Raw genomic sequence first — 22,824 nt, forward strand, 5'->3', positions numbered from 1 at the left:
TCTTTAAAAAGACCCAAAAGTGGGTTGTGATCAGAAACAATGATAATGTGTCCACTGTATAAATACTGGTGGAATTCCTTGACACCAAACACTATTGATAATCATTTACAAGTAACCAGTTTCTGTTTCTGAGAAGGTTCTTGAGATATACCGTCTTGGCGTTTCAGACTTATTGTCCATCTCATGGGACAATACCCATCAATATCATATGGAGAGGAATCACAGGTTAACATCAATTTCCTAGATGGGTCAAAATGTTTGAATAAGTTTGAAGAATACAGCAATTGCTTTACTCTGTTAAATCCTTCTTTCTGGAGCATCTTCCAAAACAATGCTGGTGTTTCTTTAACAGAATTATACAAGGGGATCAATAACATTGATAAATTCGGTATAAATCACCCACAGTAATTCACCATCCCTCAAAATGGCTGGAGCTTAGACGTGTTTTTGGGAGCTGGTGCCTCCTTTCTGGCTCTGTCCTTGTCTTCCATGAGGTGCAATCCTTGTGTATTTACACAGTACCCCAGGCAGGCTACCTCAGTGGCTTGAAAAGTACATTTCTCCTTTTTCTGGTGAACCCCGACCTCCTAAAGTCTCTTCAGCATCTCCTCTAAATTAGCTGGATGCTCAGCTTCTGTCAATCCAGCTATAAGAACATTATCAAGGTATACTATAACTCGTGGCAGCCCTTGAAACAGACTTTGCATTGTCTTCTGGAAAATAGCACATGCTGACAACTCACCAAAGGGCAGGCACGTATACTGGACCAAACCTTTGCGCATGTTTATCGTAACATAGCCTTGGCAAACGTAGTCTAATTCAAGTTGCTGGTATGCGTGACTGACACTCAGTTTTGTGTAAGATTGATCTCCAGCCAGGTTTGCATACAGGTCTTCAATCTTCAGGTTTGGATGTTTGCCCAACTTGACAGCCCAATTAACTGTTAACTTGTCGTCCCCACAAATGCAATGGGCCTTGTCTGGCTTCAACATGGGGACTATGGGTGCTGCCCATTCTGTGAATCGAACTGGCTGGATATGCCCAGTTTTTCAAATCAGAATCCACTTTTCCTTGTGAGGCATACGGTATTGGTCTTACCCTAAAAAATCGAGGATCACTTCTGGATTCATACAGATCTTCGCCTGAAGGCTTTTTCTCTTGCCTAACTCAACACTGAAGACACTCTCATATTTCTTCATCAGTTCAAGCAGTCATCCTTCCTGCACTTGGAAAATCTCAGTTCAATTTAACTTGATTTCCTTAAATCATTGTGGCCATGAAGACTTTGTCCTTCGCCTGATACTATTATTACTGGGAGCTGGGCAGGCTGTTGCCCTTAGCTTACAGATGCTGTTGTCATGCCCATTATAACAAAAACAAAGAACAAAGAACAAAATCAGCCCGGGAAACAGGCCCTTCGGCCCAACGAGCCCACGCCGCCATCTCAACACCACCAGTCCACCTCTCCACCCATGACCCCTATCTAATGTTTTATGGCCATCCAGATGGAGGGAAACTGATTTAGGGACAATTTATTCCTGCCAATCAGCCTAACAGCACATCTTTGGGGTGTGGGAGGAAACCGGAGCACCCGGAGAAAACCCACGCAAGCACGGGGAGAATGCGCAAACTCCCACAGACACCGGCCCAAATCCATGTGTCTGCACAGCAATCAGTGATAGTCACTGAGCTGTCGTCTTGCCCAGTATCCTGTCCACTTTAGGCACACACTAATGACATGAAGCACTAGGCCAATCTCGAACAACCAAGAGCAGCCCCAGTACGACCCATCGCGTGTATGCCCCTCGTTGGACACGAGGTGGACCGACTTAAAACCTGTGAATGAAAAGAGAAAAAACATCATTATCATACTATACCCATTTACATTACCAGGGACGCCCCAATGCTAATGACCCTTATTTAAAAGGATCTCCTATATCCACCCATCTCCAACTCAGTCATGTGCCTGTCGAAGTTACTCTTAAAGGACTCTAGCGTGTTTGCCTCCACCACCTTACTTGGCAGAGCATTCCATACCCCCACTACCCTCTGTGTGAAAAACCTCCCTCTGATATCTGTGTTGTACCGCTCCCCCCTCACCTTAAGCCCATGGCCCCTTGTCCTACGTGTCTCTATTATAGGAAATAGCTTACCTCTGTTTACTCTATCTATTCCCTTCATAATCTTATATACCTCTATTAGATCCCCCCTGAGTCGGCGTCTTTCAAGGGAAAAGAGCCCCAATTTCTTCAATCTTTCCTCATACACCAGTCCTTCCATACCAGGCAACATCCTGGTAAACCTCCTTTGCACTGTCTCCAGAGTCTCCACGTCCTTCCGGTAGTAAGGCGACCAGAACTGGATGCAGTACTCCAAATGCGGCCTAACCAATTATTTTATGGCTTCCCTGTGTACGTTGTTAACTTTGCTGAAGTACTCTTTAAATTCAATGGCTGAGCTCCTTCTCTCAAGTACCGTAATGTATGTTGACCTACCACAGTACCAGATACACTGGTATCTGCTTCCATATTAAGAAGCTTTCCATTTACCAGAAGCATTATAGTAATAGGGGATACCTCCCCTCTTTCACATTCAAAAGGGAATGACCATCTAAATTGTTGGTGTTAGCTTCTTCTACATAGATTTGTGATATTCTACTTGTTTGCCTACTGGGTGGACTTGACTTGCTTTTGCATCAATGTCTTAAATAGCTCTTCCTGTGACAGAAAACACATTCAGCTGCTTTATACTTGCCAGATTCAAGGGAGTGGTCATTGAAGAAGCTCGACACAATCCAGGACAAAACAGTTCACTTGATTTGTACCCCTTCAACAAACATCCACCCGCTCCACCGCTGGCGTACAGTGGCACAGTGTACCTTCTACAAGATGCACTGCAGGATCTTGCAGGGTCCTTAGGCAACACCTTCCAAAATCATGAGTTAGAAGGACAAATGCAGTAGATACCTGGGAACACCACCAACTGGAGGTTCCCCTCCACGTCACTCATCATCCTGAGTTGGAAATATCTTGCAATTCATTCACTTGTCGCTGGGTCAAAATTTTGGAATTTCCTCCCTGACAGCACCGTGGATGTCACAGGGACTTCAATGGTTCGAGAAGGCAGCTCACTACCACCTTCTGAAGAACAACTAGGAGTGGGCAATAAATGCTGACCAAGCCAGCGATTCCCATATCCCATAAAATGCATTAAATGAAACTCTCAATCATTTAAACGAAAAAGAACTCAAGTCTAGTTCATTCAAACTTTCCTCATAATGTAAAACATTTACTCTTTAAATCTGTGCTGCAGTCTTTCCAAGGCCAATGAATTCTTCCATAGATGTGGTGCCCAGAACTGAATGTAATTATACTGCTGAGAGACAATTAAACACTGCATTGACTTGCCTTGATTTTGGGCGTAGGGCCAGAATCAGAGTGGACTGCTTTCTCAGGTATTGTGAGGTTAAGTTGTGGTTCACATCAAATATTTTGCACAGTACTAGATCAAAACTGACTTGAACTAATCAGCAGAGCGAGGAGTGAAGACACTTCCATCTCATAGGTCTGGCTGGATTACAATTTAGGCCTTTCCGAGGTGAAAGGGCAATGTGGTAACCACCCGATAATTGGTTGGCCAATTGATATCAGTTGTTGGGCGCACTTTGCTCCTTCTTCACCTCAAAGGCTGAAAACATAAATTTAAAATCACAAAGTGAAGAAAAGATTTAAAAACTGAAAGCTGGGTGTTTATTTGGTCAGATGCCACAAGTGTTTGTATTGGTTGACAACCGTGCATGGGTGAAACACTATCTACCCATAAAAAAGCAAAGCCAGCCGTAACCATCAAACAGTTACTCAAGGCCAGTGATAATAATTAACCTCAGGAACCAATAGCTAACTTGTGGGTAAACAGGTTTTTGCTGGTGTGTCGCAGCAGTTTTGACTGGAGTTTTGCACAAGAGACCTCTGCCTGACAGGATGAGATCCTGGTTGACCGCACTTATGTGCGTCGGGGCTGTTGCCGTGGGGAACGGAGCCCCGGTTCAACGGACACCAACATCCAAAGATGCTCTGTACGCTGCCATCTACAAGTACAATGCGGGGTCTGGCCAGTTGAACCTCTTTAAACTCATGGGAGCCTCCTGCATTGCCATCAAGGTATAAAGACATCATTGAAGCGCTGAAATTAGGGAAGTGGATTTGTGGTGGATTAGGCCTGCACAAGGCTTGCTTTGATTGCTTCAGAAGCAGGAGGAAGGGGTGGCTGAGAGGCTGGGGGAGTGTGGTGTTAGGAACCCAAACAGAGAAAACAATAATGGGGTGTAATTTCAACACCTCCAGCTGGCGTAAACGGATCAGGAACCGGTATAAAATGGGGTCAGCAGCCTTACGTCCCCATTATCATCAGTGATAAGAGCACAATTCTGCAAAGGGTCCATTGCTGGGTGTCCAAAACCAATGTATGTCAGTTTTAACATGGGAATCTGGATCCCATGATGTAAATAGACTGATAAATTGCCAACTTGAGTCAGAGCCAGTGCCATGCAGTTTTCAACCAGTTCTCACTTGCAAAAGGTAATTGTTTCTGTGGATCCCAGAAGTCCGCTTCTTCATGCGTTCCCAGCCCCCAACCACCCCCAAAAATATTCCTCTGGTAACAGCCCAGGCATGAGCTGTGTCCAGGTGCCCATTGGGCAGGCTATTTGACCTTGAGAAGCGTCATAACTAAGTCTGATCCTTCACACGAATGCTTTGTTACTGGTTAGTGATAGCAGCATTTACCGAGATAGTTTGAATAGCCTCCTCTCAGTTGAAGCATTCATAATCTCCTCCCACCCAGCTTCACCCTCCTCCTAGTAAAGGAGTGTATTTTAATGAATATAGGCTGGGAACACCGTATCTGTGTGACTCACTGTGACAATAGAGGAGATTCATTCTGTAAGCATTCATAGCTACTATTTGACAGGAGCTATTTTTTCATCTGAATGATGTCCGTTGATTGCGAATTTGTTATTGTCTATCATACCACTGATGAAGCCCAGTTTAAAATGTAGATTATTTTTATTATTGCTAAATTTGAGGATGAAGGCATTGGACATGATCATAGTTTTATTGAATAGGATAGCATTACATATGCTGCAAAGTTGGTCTCAATAGCAACATTGGTACCAGTGCTACAGAAGCCCTGTAGGCCTAAAACGGTGCTAGGCTTGCTTTTGCGGATTCCTGGCATGGTCTTGAGGTGCCCTTGCTGGGAAGGGGGCTAGCACTGGATTGCTGGGCATGCAAGGGAGGTGCTATCATTGTGATAGTGGCTCAGTGTAACTCAGGGTAATAAGTCTTCAGAGGCAGAAGTCCCTTCACCAAAATCCCTTTATTTACAAACTCTAATGGCAGTACACAAAGTGCTAGCAGTTAGTCTACCTCCAGGGTCTCAGAGGAGCTGCTACTCCTGGTTATGTACAAGGCAAAGACTCTCTGATTGGCCCATCAATTGGATCCTTAATCAGGGAGCTCATACTCCAACAGACCAACCTCAATAGCCTGATCAAAGTCATTATACTCAGTCTTTGCTTGTGTCCTGCATAGTAAAGGGTTAGCCACCAACTTGCAGATGAGTTGTTCTTGACTTACTTCTGCTTAGCAAGGTTAGTGGCAGGACTGGGAAGTGTGCTTCAAGATGTTTTGAGAGCTGCTGCATACATTTAGGGAAGCAATAGGATTCGGTGCCTCAATTTTGCAGGAGACATGAGGGTTATGGTTGCAGTGTCTCTTGGTCTGCAGGGTGACTAGCAAATGGGGTGAAGTTACAGAGAGGGGAAGCTTTGCAAGCAAGGAGAAGGAGAGCTCTCCACAGAATGTTTTTTTGAGAGTACTTCTACCTCTACTTGATCCAGGGGCAATTCCTGAGGTGACACAGTTTAAATAAGATATGTTTGACCAACTGAACCATCTCCTTTAGAACGACTGGGGATCTCACACCAGGGTCAGGAAGCACTCTCAGTCCAGGCAGATGCAATGACTACCAAACCTAGGGGGTCACTAGGGAAGCAAAATGTGGGGCAAGCAAAAAAAAAGCCACTTCTTTTTATAAAATGGGAACTGAAAGCAGCTGGATTTTTTTTGATGGGCAGATAGTAGATTATTCACACTGAAAGGGAGGGATTGTGTCTACTGCTCCAGCTCTGTTTTCTTTTTTAGAAATAGTGGTGACATTTTATCCTGATCACTGAATAGAAAACAGCATAGAAATTTTTATCAAACAAATATCACTGCTATGCTTTATTGATGGACAATTTCTCTATATACTTTATATGAAATACCTCATTTCTATTTAATGCTATTTGTACTATTCACTCTTGTAGTGAATGGCATGCACGTTTTATTTGCTTTTTAAAATAAGTTGTGGCCTCACCAAGTATGGTCATTGTGACAAATGTGTGAGTGCACCGACCACCTCTTGGATCCTGGCTGAGTCTGATATGTTGAGATGTATCTTCATCTTGTTGAGTAGAAGCACAGGCATCTTCAATACAGCACTGTCCTCAGGTGTATAATCCATGTAACACCACAATTTACCTGCCCCTCACTTAGGTGAAAATTGAGGCATCTTTTAGTTCATTGAAAAGCAGCTATATAGCTTGCATTCATCTTTACAGGATAATTCAACTATCCTGAATTGGCTTTTTACGTGTCGCTGTTGTTAAACTCAACTGAGTGTTTTGGGCAGGATTTTTCAGCCACGCTTGCCCAAGTCCAGAAATTCCCACCCAAGGTCAACAAACCTTTGCATGGTAAGTGCCCCACCCACTACAATTCCTGTGGCAGACCGGACAGGAAAATTCTGCCCTTTGTGTTTGAAAAATTAATATAAGAGAGTTGGGTCAAATTAGCACAATAGAAGCAAAGCTACTAGATTTAGTAACAACAATCAGAAATGAAATGCCAACATTTTAAGTTAAGTTTTTGGAAAGGATACAACTGAACCACAATATTTCTAGTTTTACGATTAGAGTGTGGCTTTACAATGGAGTGTGAGATTTCACAAGGATGAGAGTAGAACGCTTTCATTCTTGTATTCTATTTTGGCAGCTTTCACAACAGATGCTCAATCTTGTGAATCATGTGACCTGTAGCAGCCATCTTTTCATTCAGCAAAAGCCCACTTTAAAATAGTGAAAAACGGAATACAGTTTTGATTTCTTTTCATGTCTTATTGGCATGACGCTATACTAAAATTTGCATAGCTGTCAGTATATCTTAATTCGATGAATGCTAATGCAGGGTAACATTTTTCTTTATGGACATTCCAGTTTCACGACTCTATTATCACAATTTCTGCGCTAACACCATTCAGGGGGAAGTACATGGAAATTTGTGAATATTTTGTGACTATATTTTTTAAACTTATTATTTGTACTAACATAATAGTTGGTGTCTCATTTGGACCTTTCTTTCATATGATCACAAAGGGAACTTTGGGAATCCCAACACAATGCCCTCTTTCTGAGGTTAAGATATAAATATAAAAAGGCGAAACAGCCTGGAGTTTTTTGCTAAGAATAAGGGAGGCAGAATTGTTTGTCTTTGAAACCATAAAATCGATAGCTTCGAATTATAACTTAGTACTCATCACAGTAAAAAAAATCGAATTTTAGGGATGTGCAAATATTTTGAAATGACAGCACATGTTCAGATAATGTTCTGTTCAATGAGGCTGCAGTAAAGAAAAAACAAAAGTGAACATAGTCATTGCAGCTTAGAGGAAAAGGTCCGTCATGTCTGCACTGGCCAGCAAGGACCTATCTATTCTAATCCCACTTTCCGGCACTTGGTCTGTGATTTTGTATGCCAGGGCATCTTAAGCGCTCTTCTAAATGCTTCTGAAATGTTGTGAGTCTTAAATGATGTGAGTGTTCCTGCCTCCAACACCCTTTCAGGCAGCGAGTTCCAGATTCCCATCACTGTCTGGGTACTTCCCGATATGATAGATGTAATAGCTATCTGTCTGTTTAACAGCAATGATTGGGACACCTTGGAGGATCGATACTTCAGCAACATGATTTCTTTAGCTCTGCAAAGGAGAAGATGATGATGTACGAGAAATTGTTGCTGGAGTAATTAAAGACTCAAAACAAAATGGTTGTAAACGACCAGACATTTTCTAATGATTTCAGCTATAATTTGATCTGTTCAGTGATAATACTGGTGTTTGTCACTTGTATATTTGAGGTTCTAACATGCATTATTATAAATTATGAATCTCACCATTGTTTAGTGTATCTCCCAAATTCCAAATTCCTGGTATTTAGAACATTGTATAATATGAATGGAAAGCCAAGTTAATATAAAAAAGGATTTTTTTTATTGTTTAGAAGTTGTTTGTCTGTTCAGTATGTGTGGAAAATGAGTGTCGCCGGTTAATCAAAAAAGCCCGTTCCATGTTTTCAACCAAGCAGAAAGCCCCTGGGTGATCTTGTGGAGTGCAGGTGTTGTGAGAGGTTTGGGAACATGGGAATCCAGTGAGCAGTGCCATGGAAACATTGTACTGCAGAACAGTGGGAAGCAGGCTGCCGATAACATCTACCCATGAGTAGTTCTTTTCCAAAAGTCAGCAGGGGTGATGGGGAGAGTAGTTGAAGGGGGGAAGGGAAGTAAGGACAGGCCAGAGTTTTGCCTAGAGCAGCAAATACTCTTACGCCAGCCCATGTTCTCAGAGACCATAAAGCGGGATTGAACTTTTATGGGTCCGGATCTTTCCAAGCAGCAATTGGAAATATTTCTAACATATCCAAGCTCATGGATGAATTCATCCTGATGTCAGCTATGCCAGGGGAGCTGCAGAAGCAGAATCTGGAGGCATTGGCTTTGCTCAGGTATCAGGATTAACACTCTATCGACTGCACATGTGGAGGTGTTGACTATTAATCCAGAAACTCAGCTAGTGTTCTGGGGACCCGGGTTCAAATCCCAGCACAGCAAATGGTGGAATTTGAAAATATCTGGAATAAGAATCTACTGATGACCATGAAACCATTGCTGATTGTTGGAAAAACCCATCTGATTCACTAATTTCCCTTAGGGAAGGAAGTCAACCATCTTTATCTGGTCTGGCCTACATGTGACTCCAGAGCCGCAGCAATGTGATTGACTCTTAACTGTCCTCAGGCGACTGGGGATGGGCAATAAATGCTGGCCAGCTAGTGACACCCATGTACCATGAATGAATAATACAAAAGCCCAAATCTTCCATTGTCCAGAGCCCCAAAATATCTGCTGAAATCTGAGCTGGATGCATTGGAACTCTGTGGAAGTACAGACATATCTGCATACACTTTAATTGGTTAGATAGTTTAAATTTCTAGTGGACTGATTTACACTTCCTGGGTACGTGTCTTAGACTGTTCTCAGGCTCAGTGATTCCAGGTGTGCCTAGACCCTGCTGGTTCTCTACTGCCCATTTCTATTATGGCCAATATTGTCCTGCAAGACAGAGGGAAGAATGCATTGTATCTGAGTGACACATCTGCCATAGTTGAATAGCTAAATGTGTGTGGAGGGAGGTAGAGGTAAAGAAAGAGAGATTTGCATTTATATAGCACCTTTCAAAATCAGACATCCCAAAGTGCTTTATGGGCAATGAATTCATTCTGAAATATAATCGCAATTGTAATGTATTGTAACATAGTATCCAGTTTGTGCACAGCAAGCTCCCACAAACAAAAATGTGGTAATGATCAGATAATCTGTCCTTTTGACTTTGTTTGAGGGATAAATCATTGCCAGAACACAGGAGAACTATCCCCTGCTCCTCTTTGAAATAATGCAATGGGATCTTTTATGTCCACTCAGGAAAGCACACGTGGACCTCACTTCAATGTCTCATCCAGCATACAACAGCATCCCCTCAGTACTGCACTGGAATATCAATTTTTTGTGTCCATGTCACTGGGATATGGGATTTGAATACACCAGCATCTGAGTCAGTGGTAAGCATGCTGCTAACTGAGCCGCAACTAACGTCATGTCATTGGGGTGAGGCTGGGATCAATGGACGGTGTGTGACGGTGAGGTGGAATATCTGTAAGTTAGAGTTCTGAGTGGTAGGCTCTGAAGTGCTGGATAAGACATGTCAAATGCCGATGAATTCACTGACGTCAATCACCCAATAAGATCATTAAACATCTTCCAGTATTGCTTCCAGATCCTCATGCATAAACATATGAGTTCAGAGTAGGAGTAGGCCACTTGGCCCCTCAAGCCTGCTCTGCCATTCAACAAGATCATGCTACTTTTATTGTAACCTCAACCCTACGCTCCAGCCAACCTCTCATGACTTTTCACCTCCCTTATTAATTAAAAATATCTAGCTCTGCCTTAAGAATATTCAAAGACTCTCTCCACTGCCTTTAGAGGAAGCGTTCCAGAGACTCGTGATCCTCTTAGAGAAGAAATGTCACCTCATCTCTGCCTTAAATGAGGGACCCCTTATTTTCAAACAGTGACCCCTGGAAATAGATTCTCAAGCAAGAGAACCCACCTTCTCCACATCCGTCATGTCAAGACCCCTCAGGATCATAAAAGTTTCGACTAAGTCATCTCTTACTTTTCTAAACTGCAGTGGATACAAACTTAACCCCTTCAACTGTTCCTCATAAGACAACCCGCCTATTCCTCATTTTACTCTAGTAAACCTTCTTTGAACCGCTTCTAACACATTTATATCTTTCCTTAAATAAGGAGACCAATACTGTACACAATATTCCAGATGTGATCTCACCAATGCTCTGTATAGCTGAAGCATAACCTCCCTCCTTTTGTATTAGTTTCCCCTCACAATAAACAAAAACATTCTTTTAGCTTTCCTAATTACTTGCTAACTGTCCTTTTGTGATTCATGCACTAAGACACCCAGATCCCTTTGCATCTCAGAGCTTTGCAATCTCTCACCATTTTAATAATAAGTTTCCTCTGTATTCTCCCTGCCAAAATGGACATATTCACATTTGCCAATATTATACTCCATTTGCCAGCTTTTTGCACACTTACTTAACCTATCTGTGTCCCTTTGTAGCCTCCCCATGTCTTCCTCACAATTTACTTTCCTACCTATCTTCGTGTTATCAGAAAAGTCAGCAACAATACCTTCAGTCTCTTCATCCAAGTCATTGATTTGAGGACCCAGCAATGTTCTCTGTGGCATACCACTCAACACATCCTGCCAGCCAGAAAAAAGACCCATTTATGCCAACTCTGTTTCCATTAGCTAGCCAATCTTCACTCCATGCCAATATCTTGTCCCCTACACCATGAGCTTTTATTTTACGCAATAGCCTTTGATGTAGCTTCTTATCAAATGTCTTCAGGAAGTCTAAGCACAGTATATCCACTGGTTCCCCTTTCTTTATAAGCACATGTGATTCCTTCAAAGAACTCCAATAAATTGATTAAACATTCCCTTTCACAAAACCAAGTTGACTTTGCCTGGTTGCTTTGAATTTTTCCAAGTGTCCTGCCAGAAATATCTTTAACGTTTTCCCTATGACAGATGTTAGATTAACTGACTTGAAGTTTCCTGCCTCCTTCCCTTTTTGTAGACATTTGCTATCTTCCAATCTAATGGGACTTTCCCTGAATCCAGGGAACTTTGGAAAATCAAAATCAATGATTGATATGTGAGAATATTCTGCCTGAAGATGACCATGAACCATACATTATTTGAAGTGGCGAGTAGGCTCAATGCACTGCACTGTACTTGCTAAATCCAGGAACAATTGAGGGAAAACAGAACATGGACAGGCCGCAGTAGTTGGCCCAGGATTACATGTCACGTGCTGTCAATGAGCATTGCTTGTTAAATGGTCTAGTATTTACTGTTGGCACTACTGTCAGGCTCTTACATAATCTCCCATATCATTGGATGTCATGCATACCAATACCTTCAGTGGGACACATATTTAAGGGACTGCTTGTAATTGATAACCTTGGTGAAATTGCACCTTCTAGGGGTTTCGCCCACCAGTCTATTGCAGCACAAACAAAGTCAATTAGCGACCACCAGGATGCTGCTGTGCTCAGCTACACTGAGGCTTGGTCTGATCCTCTGAAATGTAGCTGTGCAGCGTCACTGGGAAATAAAATCATTCCATTCAATGGGATAAGTGATGGTGAGATAGAACTGCAGCAGTAGATCAAATCCGACCAGTGAATTATGGCAGTGAATCAAATGGATCATGTTAACTCGTGACTGATATCAGAAAAAATGACCACAAAGCTGTTGAATTATTGTAAAACCTCAACTGCGTTGACCAGACTGCCACCCATATTTGGTCTGACTTGCATTCGATTCCAGTTCCTCAAGATGAGCAAGTCAGCACTGGGTTGCAGCCAATTACTGGCAATGTTGGCTGGAAATGCAAGTATCCTTGTTAAAAATGGCCAGATCTGCAACTTATTCGCTGTTGGCCATGAGTCAGCTGTCCTCAGCATTGGCAGGCATTAAGTATGGTTTAGCACCTACTGATCTTGGAATCGTGCAGCCTGTGCCACCATATCTGTAAAGCACTGGTGCCAGACTTCACTTCTATGTTTCTGGGGCCCTCTGACTGTCCAAATCTCAACCTCAAAATACATTCGCAGAAAAATGTTGGAGTTAATACAACAAAACAGGCCATTCAGCACAATCTGAGCATTTGGATGTTTACCCTCCACTGATCCGACAGTTCTGATCACACTTACCTGCCCTCTTTCTGTGTCCCTTCAGCCCTTTTTTCTCCATTCACTATTTTAATCTAATATGAATGTTGACATGATTTTTTTCCTTCAATCACTAATCCTGGAAAATTCAACAACTCTGTAATTACCTGGCCTAGAAATTTAGAAGTCCGTTTTTGGGTATAGAATACACCCAAATCATCCAAGGTCCATTCACCTCAGGCAGAATTTTCCAGTTTGGGACAGGCATGGCTGGAAAATCCCACCCATTGACTCTCCTACACATTGGTGGCAGTATGTGGAATCCTTAGATCCTGTTAGTCAGCATTAGCCCCTGGATTGAATGGAATAATGATGATGAATGGGGACAGCACAATGGCACAATGGTTAGCATTGCTGCCTCACAGCGCCAGGGACCCGGGTTCGATTCCTGGCTTGGGTCACTCTCTGTGTGGAGTTTGCACGTTCTCCCTGCAACTGCATGGGTTTCTTCTGGGTGCTCCGGTTTCCTCCCACTCTCCACAGGTGTGTGGATTAGGTGGATTGGCCACGCTAAATTGTCCCTTAGTGTCAGGGGGATTAGCTAGGGATAGGACCTGGATGGGATTATGATCGGTGCAAACTTGATGGGCTGAATGGCGTCCTTTGCACTGTAGGGATTCTATGATCTATAAAACAATCCCTATTGGGCCTTGAGCCTCACTGCAACAGAGGATGAGACCTAACTCACTTTGTGAAGCATTGCTGCAGATTGGACTAGTGCAATACTAATACTCGGTCAGTGAGGAATTGCAGCGAGGGAGGGGGAGGGGGAGGGGGAGGGGGAGGGTGCTATCAGAAAAACTGGGAAGAAAGCTAGTTTTTTTTAAGGCTCTGATTTTTATATAAGTTAAAGAGATTCCCAGAAAATAGAAAATGTATGATATCCCTTAACTTTAGTTGGGCCCTTTTCCATTAAAGGTACATTGCAAACTATTAGATTTCTTTGCAGCTGTTTGTCATTCACTGCACCTTTTTCATCTTTATCCTTGGGTTATGGGCCACATTGGCAAAGCTGCATTTATTGATTTGTTGCCCGGAGAATGTGGTCTTGGGCCTCCTCCTTTGGTAACTGCGGTCTTTGTGGCAATGGGGCTCCCATGATGATACTTGCTTGGTGTGAATGTTATCTGCCACTTTGCCAGCCCTACTCTGGAAGGTGTTCAAACCCTGCTGTAGGCTGACATTAGCTGTTTCATTATCAGGGAAGACCAGTTGAAGGTGAACGCTGTGTATTCCTATGAGCAATCCTGCTCCATTTCTAATGGAGAGAAAATCATTGACGAAGAATCTGAATATCTTTAGAATAAAGGTGCTTTCCTGAGAAATTCCTGCAGCAGAGATGATTGACCTCTTAGACGACCACAAGCATCTTCCTTTATACGACTTCAGGCATGGGAGCATGTTCCCTGCTAACTTGAGTAGCAGTGACCTGAAGTTTGTTGGGGTCATTAGTGCCGTTCTCAGTTAACTGCTACCTTGATGTTTTTGATTTCATTTATTACTGTCACATGTATTAGCATATAGTGAAAAGTATTGTTTCTTGAAGCTGTTCTTGAATCAGTTGGTATGTGACCTTAGGCTTTTGTATCTTCTTCCCGAAGGAAGAAGGTGGAAGAGAGAATATCCAGGGTGCGTGGTGTCCTTAATAATGCTGGCTCCTTTGCCGAGGCAATGGATGGGAGGCTGGTTTTGATGGTATTCACCTTTCTTTGCCGTGCGAGAAAGGAAGTCAGTGGGGGGAATTTTCCCGCTTGCCACGGGGATTGTAGTAGGTGGGGGTGGACCACATCAAGATCCATTGACCTTGGGCTTGATTTTCTGGTTCTGGGGTGAGCATGGTTGGAAAATCCCATCCAATGACTTTCCTAGACATTGGTGGCATTATGTGAAATCCTCAGGTCCTGATACTGACAGCATTAATTCCTGGATTAAACTGGATAATGATGATGATGCCAGCGTCGGGGAGACATTCACTGGCACTGTGCTCTAAAGTCTGCGGATCCTTGTGCTGATGGCCCTTCTTGCAGCTGTATCTCGCCTTTTATCTGAGATTGCTTCGTAATGGAACAGTACTGATGGGCTACTGCAATGTTGGAGGTGCTGCCTTTATGTTGTGATGTTAATTAAAGCCTTGTTTTCCAATTCAGGTAAATGCAAAAGATCCCTTTGCATTCAAAGAGGAATAGGTGAGTTCTGCAGTTGCCCTGATCAATATTTCACCCTCAGCTAACACCACTAAAAAACAGGCCTCCATTCCATTTGTTGTTTGTGTGAGCTTACTGTGAATAAATTGAGTGCTACTCTTTTTGGCTAAACTAATTAAACTAAATTAAACAAACTGAGGGAACAAAGCAAGGAGGACAGTCCCTTAAAGGTAGGGATCGGCCAAAACAAAATTAAAAGCATAAATGAAACTTCAAATATTAAACCAAAATGCGATTAAAGGGGTTGATAGGAGGTTGCTACCCCCTGCTGCACCTACCGTCAGTGTATTTGATGGTTCGGTATAGGAAGAACTTTACTCCATCTCCATGTTCAGGGATGTTTGCTAAGACAGCATGGATGGCGCTTTCCCCTTCGTCAAACGCACGATATACTTAATGCGGGAGTCCTAGTTGCTAACATTGACATCAAAATATGTGAAATGTATTTGGTATCTCAGGGATGAAATCTCTCAACTTGTGAGAAGAAAGCAAAGGCCTGTGAATGTCATCAGACCTGGTTCCCTAGAATGCACTGTTCACACTGTGCAAAGACTTAATCACCTCTCTTTTTTACAGCAAATGCCACAAGGTAAAGAATATGAGATTGGGTTTTCCCTCAAGCAGACAGTGTGCACTAAGGGAATGGAGGATGTAATACAAGATTGTGAATACATGGATAATGGAGTGAGTATAACCACATCTTCTTTCTGAGTGAGTTGGGGGCCAGTAAGAGACCCAGTGTGGAAATTGGTAGGTGCCCATTTCATCAAACAATGCCAGGTAATCAGTAGAACTGAGCATGGGCTTAGCTGCCATCCTGCACTCAGTTACAGTTATCAGCCTTGAGTTGTCAACAACCTTGAATTATAAGTCCAGTGGAAATATGAAAGTAAGTTGTGAACTCGGCAGAGACAGAGTTGTGCCAAGTTTGCATTGTACCGATGGTTTGTCCTCCACTTAACAAGATAAATGATGGGTGGGACAAAGATGGAGACTCCCTAAATGATAAGATCCCTGCCCTAGTACATTGTTCCATCTCTGTGGCAGTATCCTTCCCAATACAACTTACTCCACATCTTTTTTAAGTTTGCAGTGCAGAAGGAGGCAATTCGGCCCATCAGGTCTGTGCCAACTCTTTTCCAGAGCAGCTCAAAACTAATCCTGCTGCCCCAATCTCTCCCCATGTCTCCGAAAATTCCTTCACTTCAAGTATTTATCCAATTTCCTCTTAAAAGATACAAAGGTCTCAGTCTTGGACAAACTCCAGGCTTTTTATGAAGACGTTGTTTAACCTTGACACCCCCTCTTGACTCTTTAGTGGTAATTCTAAATTAATGATCCATTGTCACTGACTGTCAAACCAAAGGAAATATTCCCTTATCAAAACTCTTGTTAATCATCTGCTAAAATTAAAATAGTCCTAGTGTCTCATGTCTGTCCTTGTAAACTATAGTTTCCCATTGCTGGCATCATTCTTTCAGTCATCCATTACTTCAATGTCCTTTCAATAAAGTGTAATTAAAATCTTATGGTGATCAAACAAATGCTTTGTATAAATATATCAATGCTTCTTCATTCCTGTGTTCGCCCCCAATTTATAAACCCCTGAATGTTCTTGACCTTTTTATAGCTTCATCTACCTCAGACCTCCAGGGAATGATGTTCTAGAACCTGCAACTCGCTCTATTCAACCATACCCTTTCTGTTGAATGTCTGCTGCTATTCCTCGCATTTGTCAGCAACTGAAAGCTGTGCAGGAGCAGAGAGAGTTTTGGGGGTTAATATATTGATAGCACTGAAGGACAGAGCACAGGTAGAAAAAAAAACTTTACAGGTGATTAGAATGTTAGTCTTCATCTTAGGGGGGCTTACAAAGGGGCGGAAATTATACTACGGTTGTATACACTTCCGGTTAGACCACATCTGAAGTACTGCATTCAGTCCTGGGCACCAGACCTCAGACAACATAAACTGACCTTGGAGGAAGCAGCTGAGATTTATCAGAATGGATGAGTTATTAGGAAGTGTGATTGATACTAGGACACTAGATACAAAATTAAACTGATGTAATCATTGCATCACAGCAAAGCAGAAGGAGGCCACTCAGCCCATCGAGTCTGTACTGACTCTCTTCAGAGGATCTTACCCTTGCCCTGTCCCTGCAACCCCCATTCCCCTTAACCTACACATCTTTGGGCTCCGGGAGCAATTTAGCACGGGCCAATCCACCTAACTGCACAACTTTGGAGGAATTTTTTTGGAGGAAATCCACACAGACACGGGAAGAATGTGCAAAGTCGCACAGTCACCCAAAGCCATAATTGAATCTGGGTCCCTGTGAGGCAGCAGTGCTAACCACTGTGCCACCGTGTCGCCCCACAGGTGGGAGAAGGGAGAGGGACATACAGAATCTTGGTAAGACCACATCTGGAATATTGTATTCAATTTTGGTCTCCACCAAATAATACGTACTTGCATTGCAGGCGGTAAGTGGGAAGTTCATTAACTTGGAATGAAGACGGTTCTTCTATGATGAAAGGCTGAACAAATTGGATCTATTTTGTCCAGAGTTTAGAAGAATCAGAGGCAATCTCATTGAAATATATAAGATTTTGAAGGGGCTTGATAAGGCGGTCGCTGAGAGATTGTTTCTGCTGGTTGGGGAATCTAAAACAAGGGGGCACAGTCTCAGGAAAAGAGGTCAATTATTTAGGACTGAGATGAGGGAACATTACTTCACTCAAAGGTTGTGAATATTTAGAATTCTCTACCCGGGTGTGTTGTGGATGCTCCATCATTGAGTACATTTAGAGAAAAGAACAAAGAAAATTACGGCACAGGAACAGACCCTTTGGCCCCCCAAACCTGCACCGGCCATGCTGCCCCTCTGAAGTAAAAGCCCCAACCTTTCCAGGGACCATATCCCTCTATTCCCATTCTATTCGTGTATTTGTCAAAACGCCCCTTAAAAGTCACTATTTTATCTGCTTCCACCACCTCTCCTGGCAGTGAGTTCCAGGTTCACACCACCCTCTGTGTACAAAATTTAATAAGAAATCTCACAACATCAGGTTTATTTGGTATCAAGAGCTTTCGGAGTGCTGCTCCTTCATCAGGTAAGTCACTTGAAACTGTTTAGACTTTAACCTGGTGTTATGAGACTTCTTACTATGCCCAGCCCAGCCCAATGCCGGCATCTCCACACCATTAAAAAATTTAGGGCTACGATAGTCAGAGTTTTGTTCACTTGGGCAATTAGGGATATTGGGAACATGCAGAAAAATGGAATTGAAGTCCAAGGTCAGCCGTGATTTTTTTAAAATGGCAGGGCAGGCTTGGTGGACTGTACACTTTACCCCTACTCCTAATTCTGGCGCTTGTACATTCTGGGGAGACTAAGGGGTTGGATTTCTTTGGAGGAGTCAAGTGGGTGGGAGAACGTTTGAAATCCAAACCTATATTATGCTTGTTTTGAACTGTATCTTCCAAAACAGTGAAATATGTCTATTTGTTCCATTTTCCCAACAGACCATATTGACTTGTAACTCAGTCATAACAATTAGCTACAATGTCCCAGTACCAACAAAAACCACAGTCAGCTGCTCACTGGTAAGCTTTCTTTCCTTTTTTATAATTATCCAAATAAAGGGATAGTGAATAGATTGGTATCATTATTATCAAGTAATGATCATCTCTAACAAGAAATCACCAAACTATCTCCTTTGATAGCCAATGGCATTACAATGAAGGAAACTCTCCACCATTGATGAGAAACTCAATGAGACCAGCCATATAGAAGCTATGTCTATTAGAACAGGTCACAGCCTGGTGTCCTGTCCTGAGTGAGACATTTCTTGATGCCTCATGCTTTATCTTCTGTAATGTACAAGACAAGAGTGTGATGGAATCTCTCTACTCGTCCAGATGAGCGCAGTTGCAATGACATTTGCAGTTTGATAGCATCCAGGACAAATCACTCTGCTTGACCTGCACCTCATTCACAACTGAGAGATAAGAGGAGGTGGTAACATAAGTGGAGGTGGTAGCATAGTGATATTGTTGCTGGACTAGCAATCCAGAGACCCAGGATGATGCTCTGGGAACCTGGGTTCGAATTCCACAGTGGCAGATGGTGAAACTTAAATTCAACAAAAATCTGTAACTGAAAATCTAATGGTGACCGTAGAACTATTGTTGATTGTTGTAAAAACTCATCCGGTTCACTAATGCCCTTTAGGGAAGGAAATCTGCTGTCCTTACCTGATCTGGTCCACATGTGACTCCAGACCTACAGCAATATAGTTGACTCTTAACAGCCGCTCAGTTTGAGGGCAATTAGAGATGGGCCACAAACGCTGGCCTTGCCAGTGACACCCACATCCCATGAAAGAATAAAGAAAAAAATGTGGACTGCCTCCTACATCACGGTAGCAGTGTGAATATCTCTCAACATCCTTAAGATTTACTTTTGGCAGCAACGCCTAAACCTTCACAGCCCATATCATCGAGGAGGGTGGGTGGCATTGGCAAGGCAGCACTTATTTAACATCCCTTATTGCCCCTGAGAGGATGTTGCTGGGTCTTTGTCCCAGGTATCTGAGTCCATGAAATGGAGAAGGTGCTGCCAGGGTGCTTTTGCGCAGAGTCCCAAGAATTTGACAGAGTGACGATAAAGAAACAGCAGCTTATTCTTAAACCACCTTTTTTGCGACTCAGAGGAACTTGGTGGAAGTCACAGATCTGTGACAGCACCCTCATACTGCTTAAGAGATTCTATAATTATAGGAGCCAATTAATAAGAGTACAGAATGTATTTTGCCTGTGGGTAGGTGAGTGGGCATTCTCACGCTTTGTGCAAATATTTTAATTGGTAAATAAATCAGGAACTCATGCAGAAACATAAAAAACATGGAGCAACGCTACATGCTTCCTGATTTCATCCTTAGGTAATCTATCTTTAATTTTAAGATTTGGCCTCTTTGTCCTGACTTAATTCTCCCACTACAGAAAATTATTTCTGTTCATTCCCTATCATATTGAACTCTTTTAACATTTTAAACATCTTGAATAGATTAGTCATCAACCTTCTATAATCAAGGGAATGTAAGGGTAGGCTACATAAGTAACTCGGAGCCAGTTAGACAGATACAAAGAGCAATCAGAAAGGCAAATGGCCCTTAGAATCACAGAATCCCTACACTGCAGAAGGAGGCCATTTGGCCCATTGAGGCTGCACCGACAACAATCCCACCCAGGTCTTTTCCCTGTATTTACCCCACGTATTTATCCTGCTAATCCCCCTGACACTAAGGGGCAATTTAGCATGGCTAATGCATGTCTTACAGACTGTGGGAGGAAACCGGAGCAACCAGAGGAAACCCATGCAGACATGGGGAGAACGTGCAAATTCCACACAGACACTTACCCAAGGCTGGAGTAGAACCCGGTCCCTGGAGTTGTGAATCAGCAGTGCTAACCACTGTGCCAGCCAGGGAGACTAGAGTATAAAGGGAAAGAAGTTATACCCAGTTGTATAGAGTCTTAGTCTGACCCTACCTGGAGTGCAGTGGTTACGTGGAACACTCTTTCCAACGCCACACTTCAAGAAAGACATATTGGACTTCAAGGGGTAAATCATACCAGAAATGTTACTGGGGCTTCAAAGGTCAAATTTAATGAGTCTGACTTATATTCCCTTGATTAGAGAAGGTTGATGACTAAACTATTCAAGATGTTTAAAATGTTAAAAGAGTTCAATATGATAGGGAATGAACAGAAATAATTTTCTGTAGTGGGAGAATTAAGTCAGGACAAAGAGGGCAAATCTTAAAATTAAAGCTAGATTACCTAAGGATGAAATCAGGAAGCAAAGGGGACGGGAACTCTCTCCCCTCAAAGGCTGAAAATGCTTTCAACTGGGGTAGATTTTTCTTGGGTTAAGGGTATCAAGGAATGTGAAACAATGTGAATAAACGGAATTGATGTAGAGATCATAGAATCATAGAATCTCTACAGTACAGAAGGAGGTCATTCAGCCCATCGTGCCTGCACTGACCAGAATGTCACCCAGGCCCTATCCCTGTAGTCCCATGTAATTACCCTGCTAATCCGCTTGGCTCTAAGGGACAATTCAGCATGGCTAATTCACCTAACCTGCGCATCTTTGGAGTGTGGGAGGAAACCAGAGCAACCGGAGGAAACCCACACAGATACAGGGAGAATGTGAAAGCTCCACACAGACAATTGCTCAAGGCACGAATTGAACCCGGATCCCTGGCTCTGTGAGGCAGCAGTGTTAAGGTCAGCAAGGTCAAACAGAACAGCAGTTAGATCACGATTGAGTTCTTGTTCCTTTGGGGCATGGTGGGAGAGAGGAGGGGCGCGGAGGGGGTGATCAGGATTTGCAACTGCTGTGTTTAATTTCCGTGTTTTGCTTTTGCTCTTGCAGCAGGATTGAGTGAGGAGTTTTGGAAGAGCGATACTGGCCGGCAGCAAAGAGAGCAGGATGAACTGCCAAGGCAGTTCTGTCAGAAGTTACTTGCTTAACACAAATACCCCAGTAATGGGAATGCCTCGCAAAGTTTGTTAAAGCAAAGCAATATATGAAAATTGGCTTTAGACTCTCCAGAAACTTCTGTTTAAAATTAGACATTTGACAGCAAAATCTGCAATCTGCATTGTATTGGGTCCTGTCCCTTTTTCTTGAGTCTGCTTGCCAATCATCTAGACCAATAGTAAGGAAAAGATAAGTAACCCGACCAATTATAGCTATTCCTCTAAGTGGTATCATCGGTAACTGTTCAGCTGGATTCCATTTAAACTGTGAGTCTTATTGTCTGAATCATCTGATCCTGTTACAATAAATTATAATCAACATTAAATGTCTGTTTTATGTGAATTATGGACAACCGATCCCATGCACCCCAGACATTCTGTCTTCCATCTTATTCTGTCAGGAAAAAGATACAAAAGTCTGAGGTCACATACTAACCGGCTCAGTAACAGCTTCTTCCCTGCTGTTGTCAGACATTTGAATGGATCTATCTTGCATTAAGTTGATCTTTCTCTCACCCTAGTTATGACTGTAACACTACATTCTGCACTCTCTCATTTCCTTCTCTATGAACAGTACGCGTTGTCTGTACAGTGTGCAAGAAACAATACTTTTCACCATATACTAATACATGTGACAACAATAAATCAAGTCAAATCAAATCAAAAGACCGCTAGGACAAGAGCAGCAGATATCTGGAAACACTGCCATCTGGAAGTTCCCCTCCAATTAACTCAACATCCTGACTTGGAAATATATCGCTGTTCCTTCACTGCCCCGACTCAAAATCCTGGAACTCCCTCTCGAACAGCATAGGGACTGCAATGGTTTAAGAACCACCACCACCTTTTCAAATAAGGGATGGGTAATAAATGCTGTTATAGAATTATAGAACCTATAGTGCAGAAAGAGCCCATTCGACTCATAGAGTCTGCACCGACCACAATCCATCCAGGCCCTATTCCCATAACCCCATGCATTTACCCTAGCTAGTCCCCCTGACGCTAAGGGGCAATTTTGCATCGCCAATCTACCTACCTTGCACATCTTTGGACTATGGGAGGAAACCAGAGCTCCCGGAGGAAACCCACGCGGACAGGGGAAGAACGTGCAAACTCCACAAGGCAGTGACCCAAAGGTCCTTGGTGCTGTGAGGCAGCTGTGCTAACCATTGTGCTACTGTGCTGTTCTAGCCAGCAATGGCCATATCCTGTAAAAATGAACTAAAAAAAAACTCAGTGATTCCTTTCCCACCCCCTCACGCCCCATCCCCCCCGCCCCAGCTTTCTGCATTACTGACTGTATTACA

The 22,824-nt window shown here is 42.9% G+C and overlaps 1 protein-coding gene across 1 annotated transcript; it reads left to right on the plus strand.

Annotated features, from left to right (window-relative positions):
• Positions 1-3,920: 3,920 nt before the first annotated feature.
• On the plus strand, positions 3,921-21,843 carry LOC145347067 (cathelicidin-related peptide Oh-Cath-like). The gene is made up of 4 exons (XM_080194971.1): positions 3,921-4,160; positions 15,539-15,646; positions 18,491-18,571; positions 21,411-21,843. Exons 1-4 carry the CDS (start codon positions 3,981-3,983, stop codon positions 21,417-21,419), a joined length of 378 nt encoding a protein of 125 aa, XP_080051097.1. The 5' UTR covers positions 3,921-3,980; the 3' UTR covers positions 21,420-21,843.
• The last annotated feature ends 981 nt before the right edge of the window (positions 21,844-22,824 follow it).

This window comes from Carcharhinus amblyrhynchos, chromosome 8 (genome assembly GCF_965287045.1).
Source record: "Carcharhinus amblyrhynchos chromosome 8, sCarAmb.v2.hapA, whole genome shotgun sequence".
Taxonomy (NCBI): domain Eukaryota; kingdom Metazoa; phylum Chordata; class Chondrichthyes; order Carcharhiniformes; family Carcharhinidae; genus Carcharhinus; species Carcharhinus amblyrhynchos.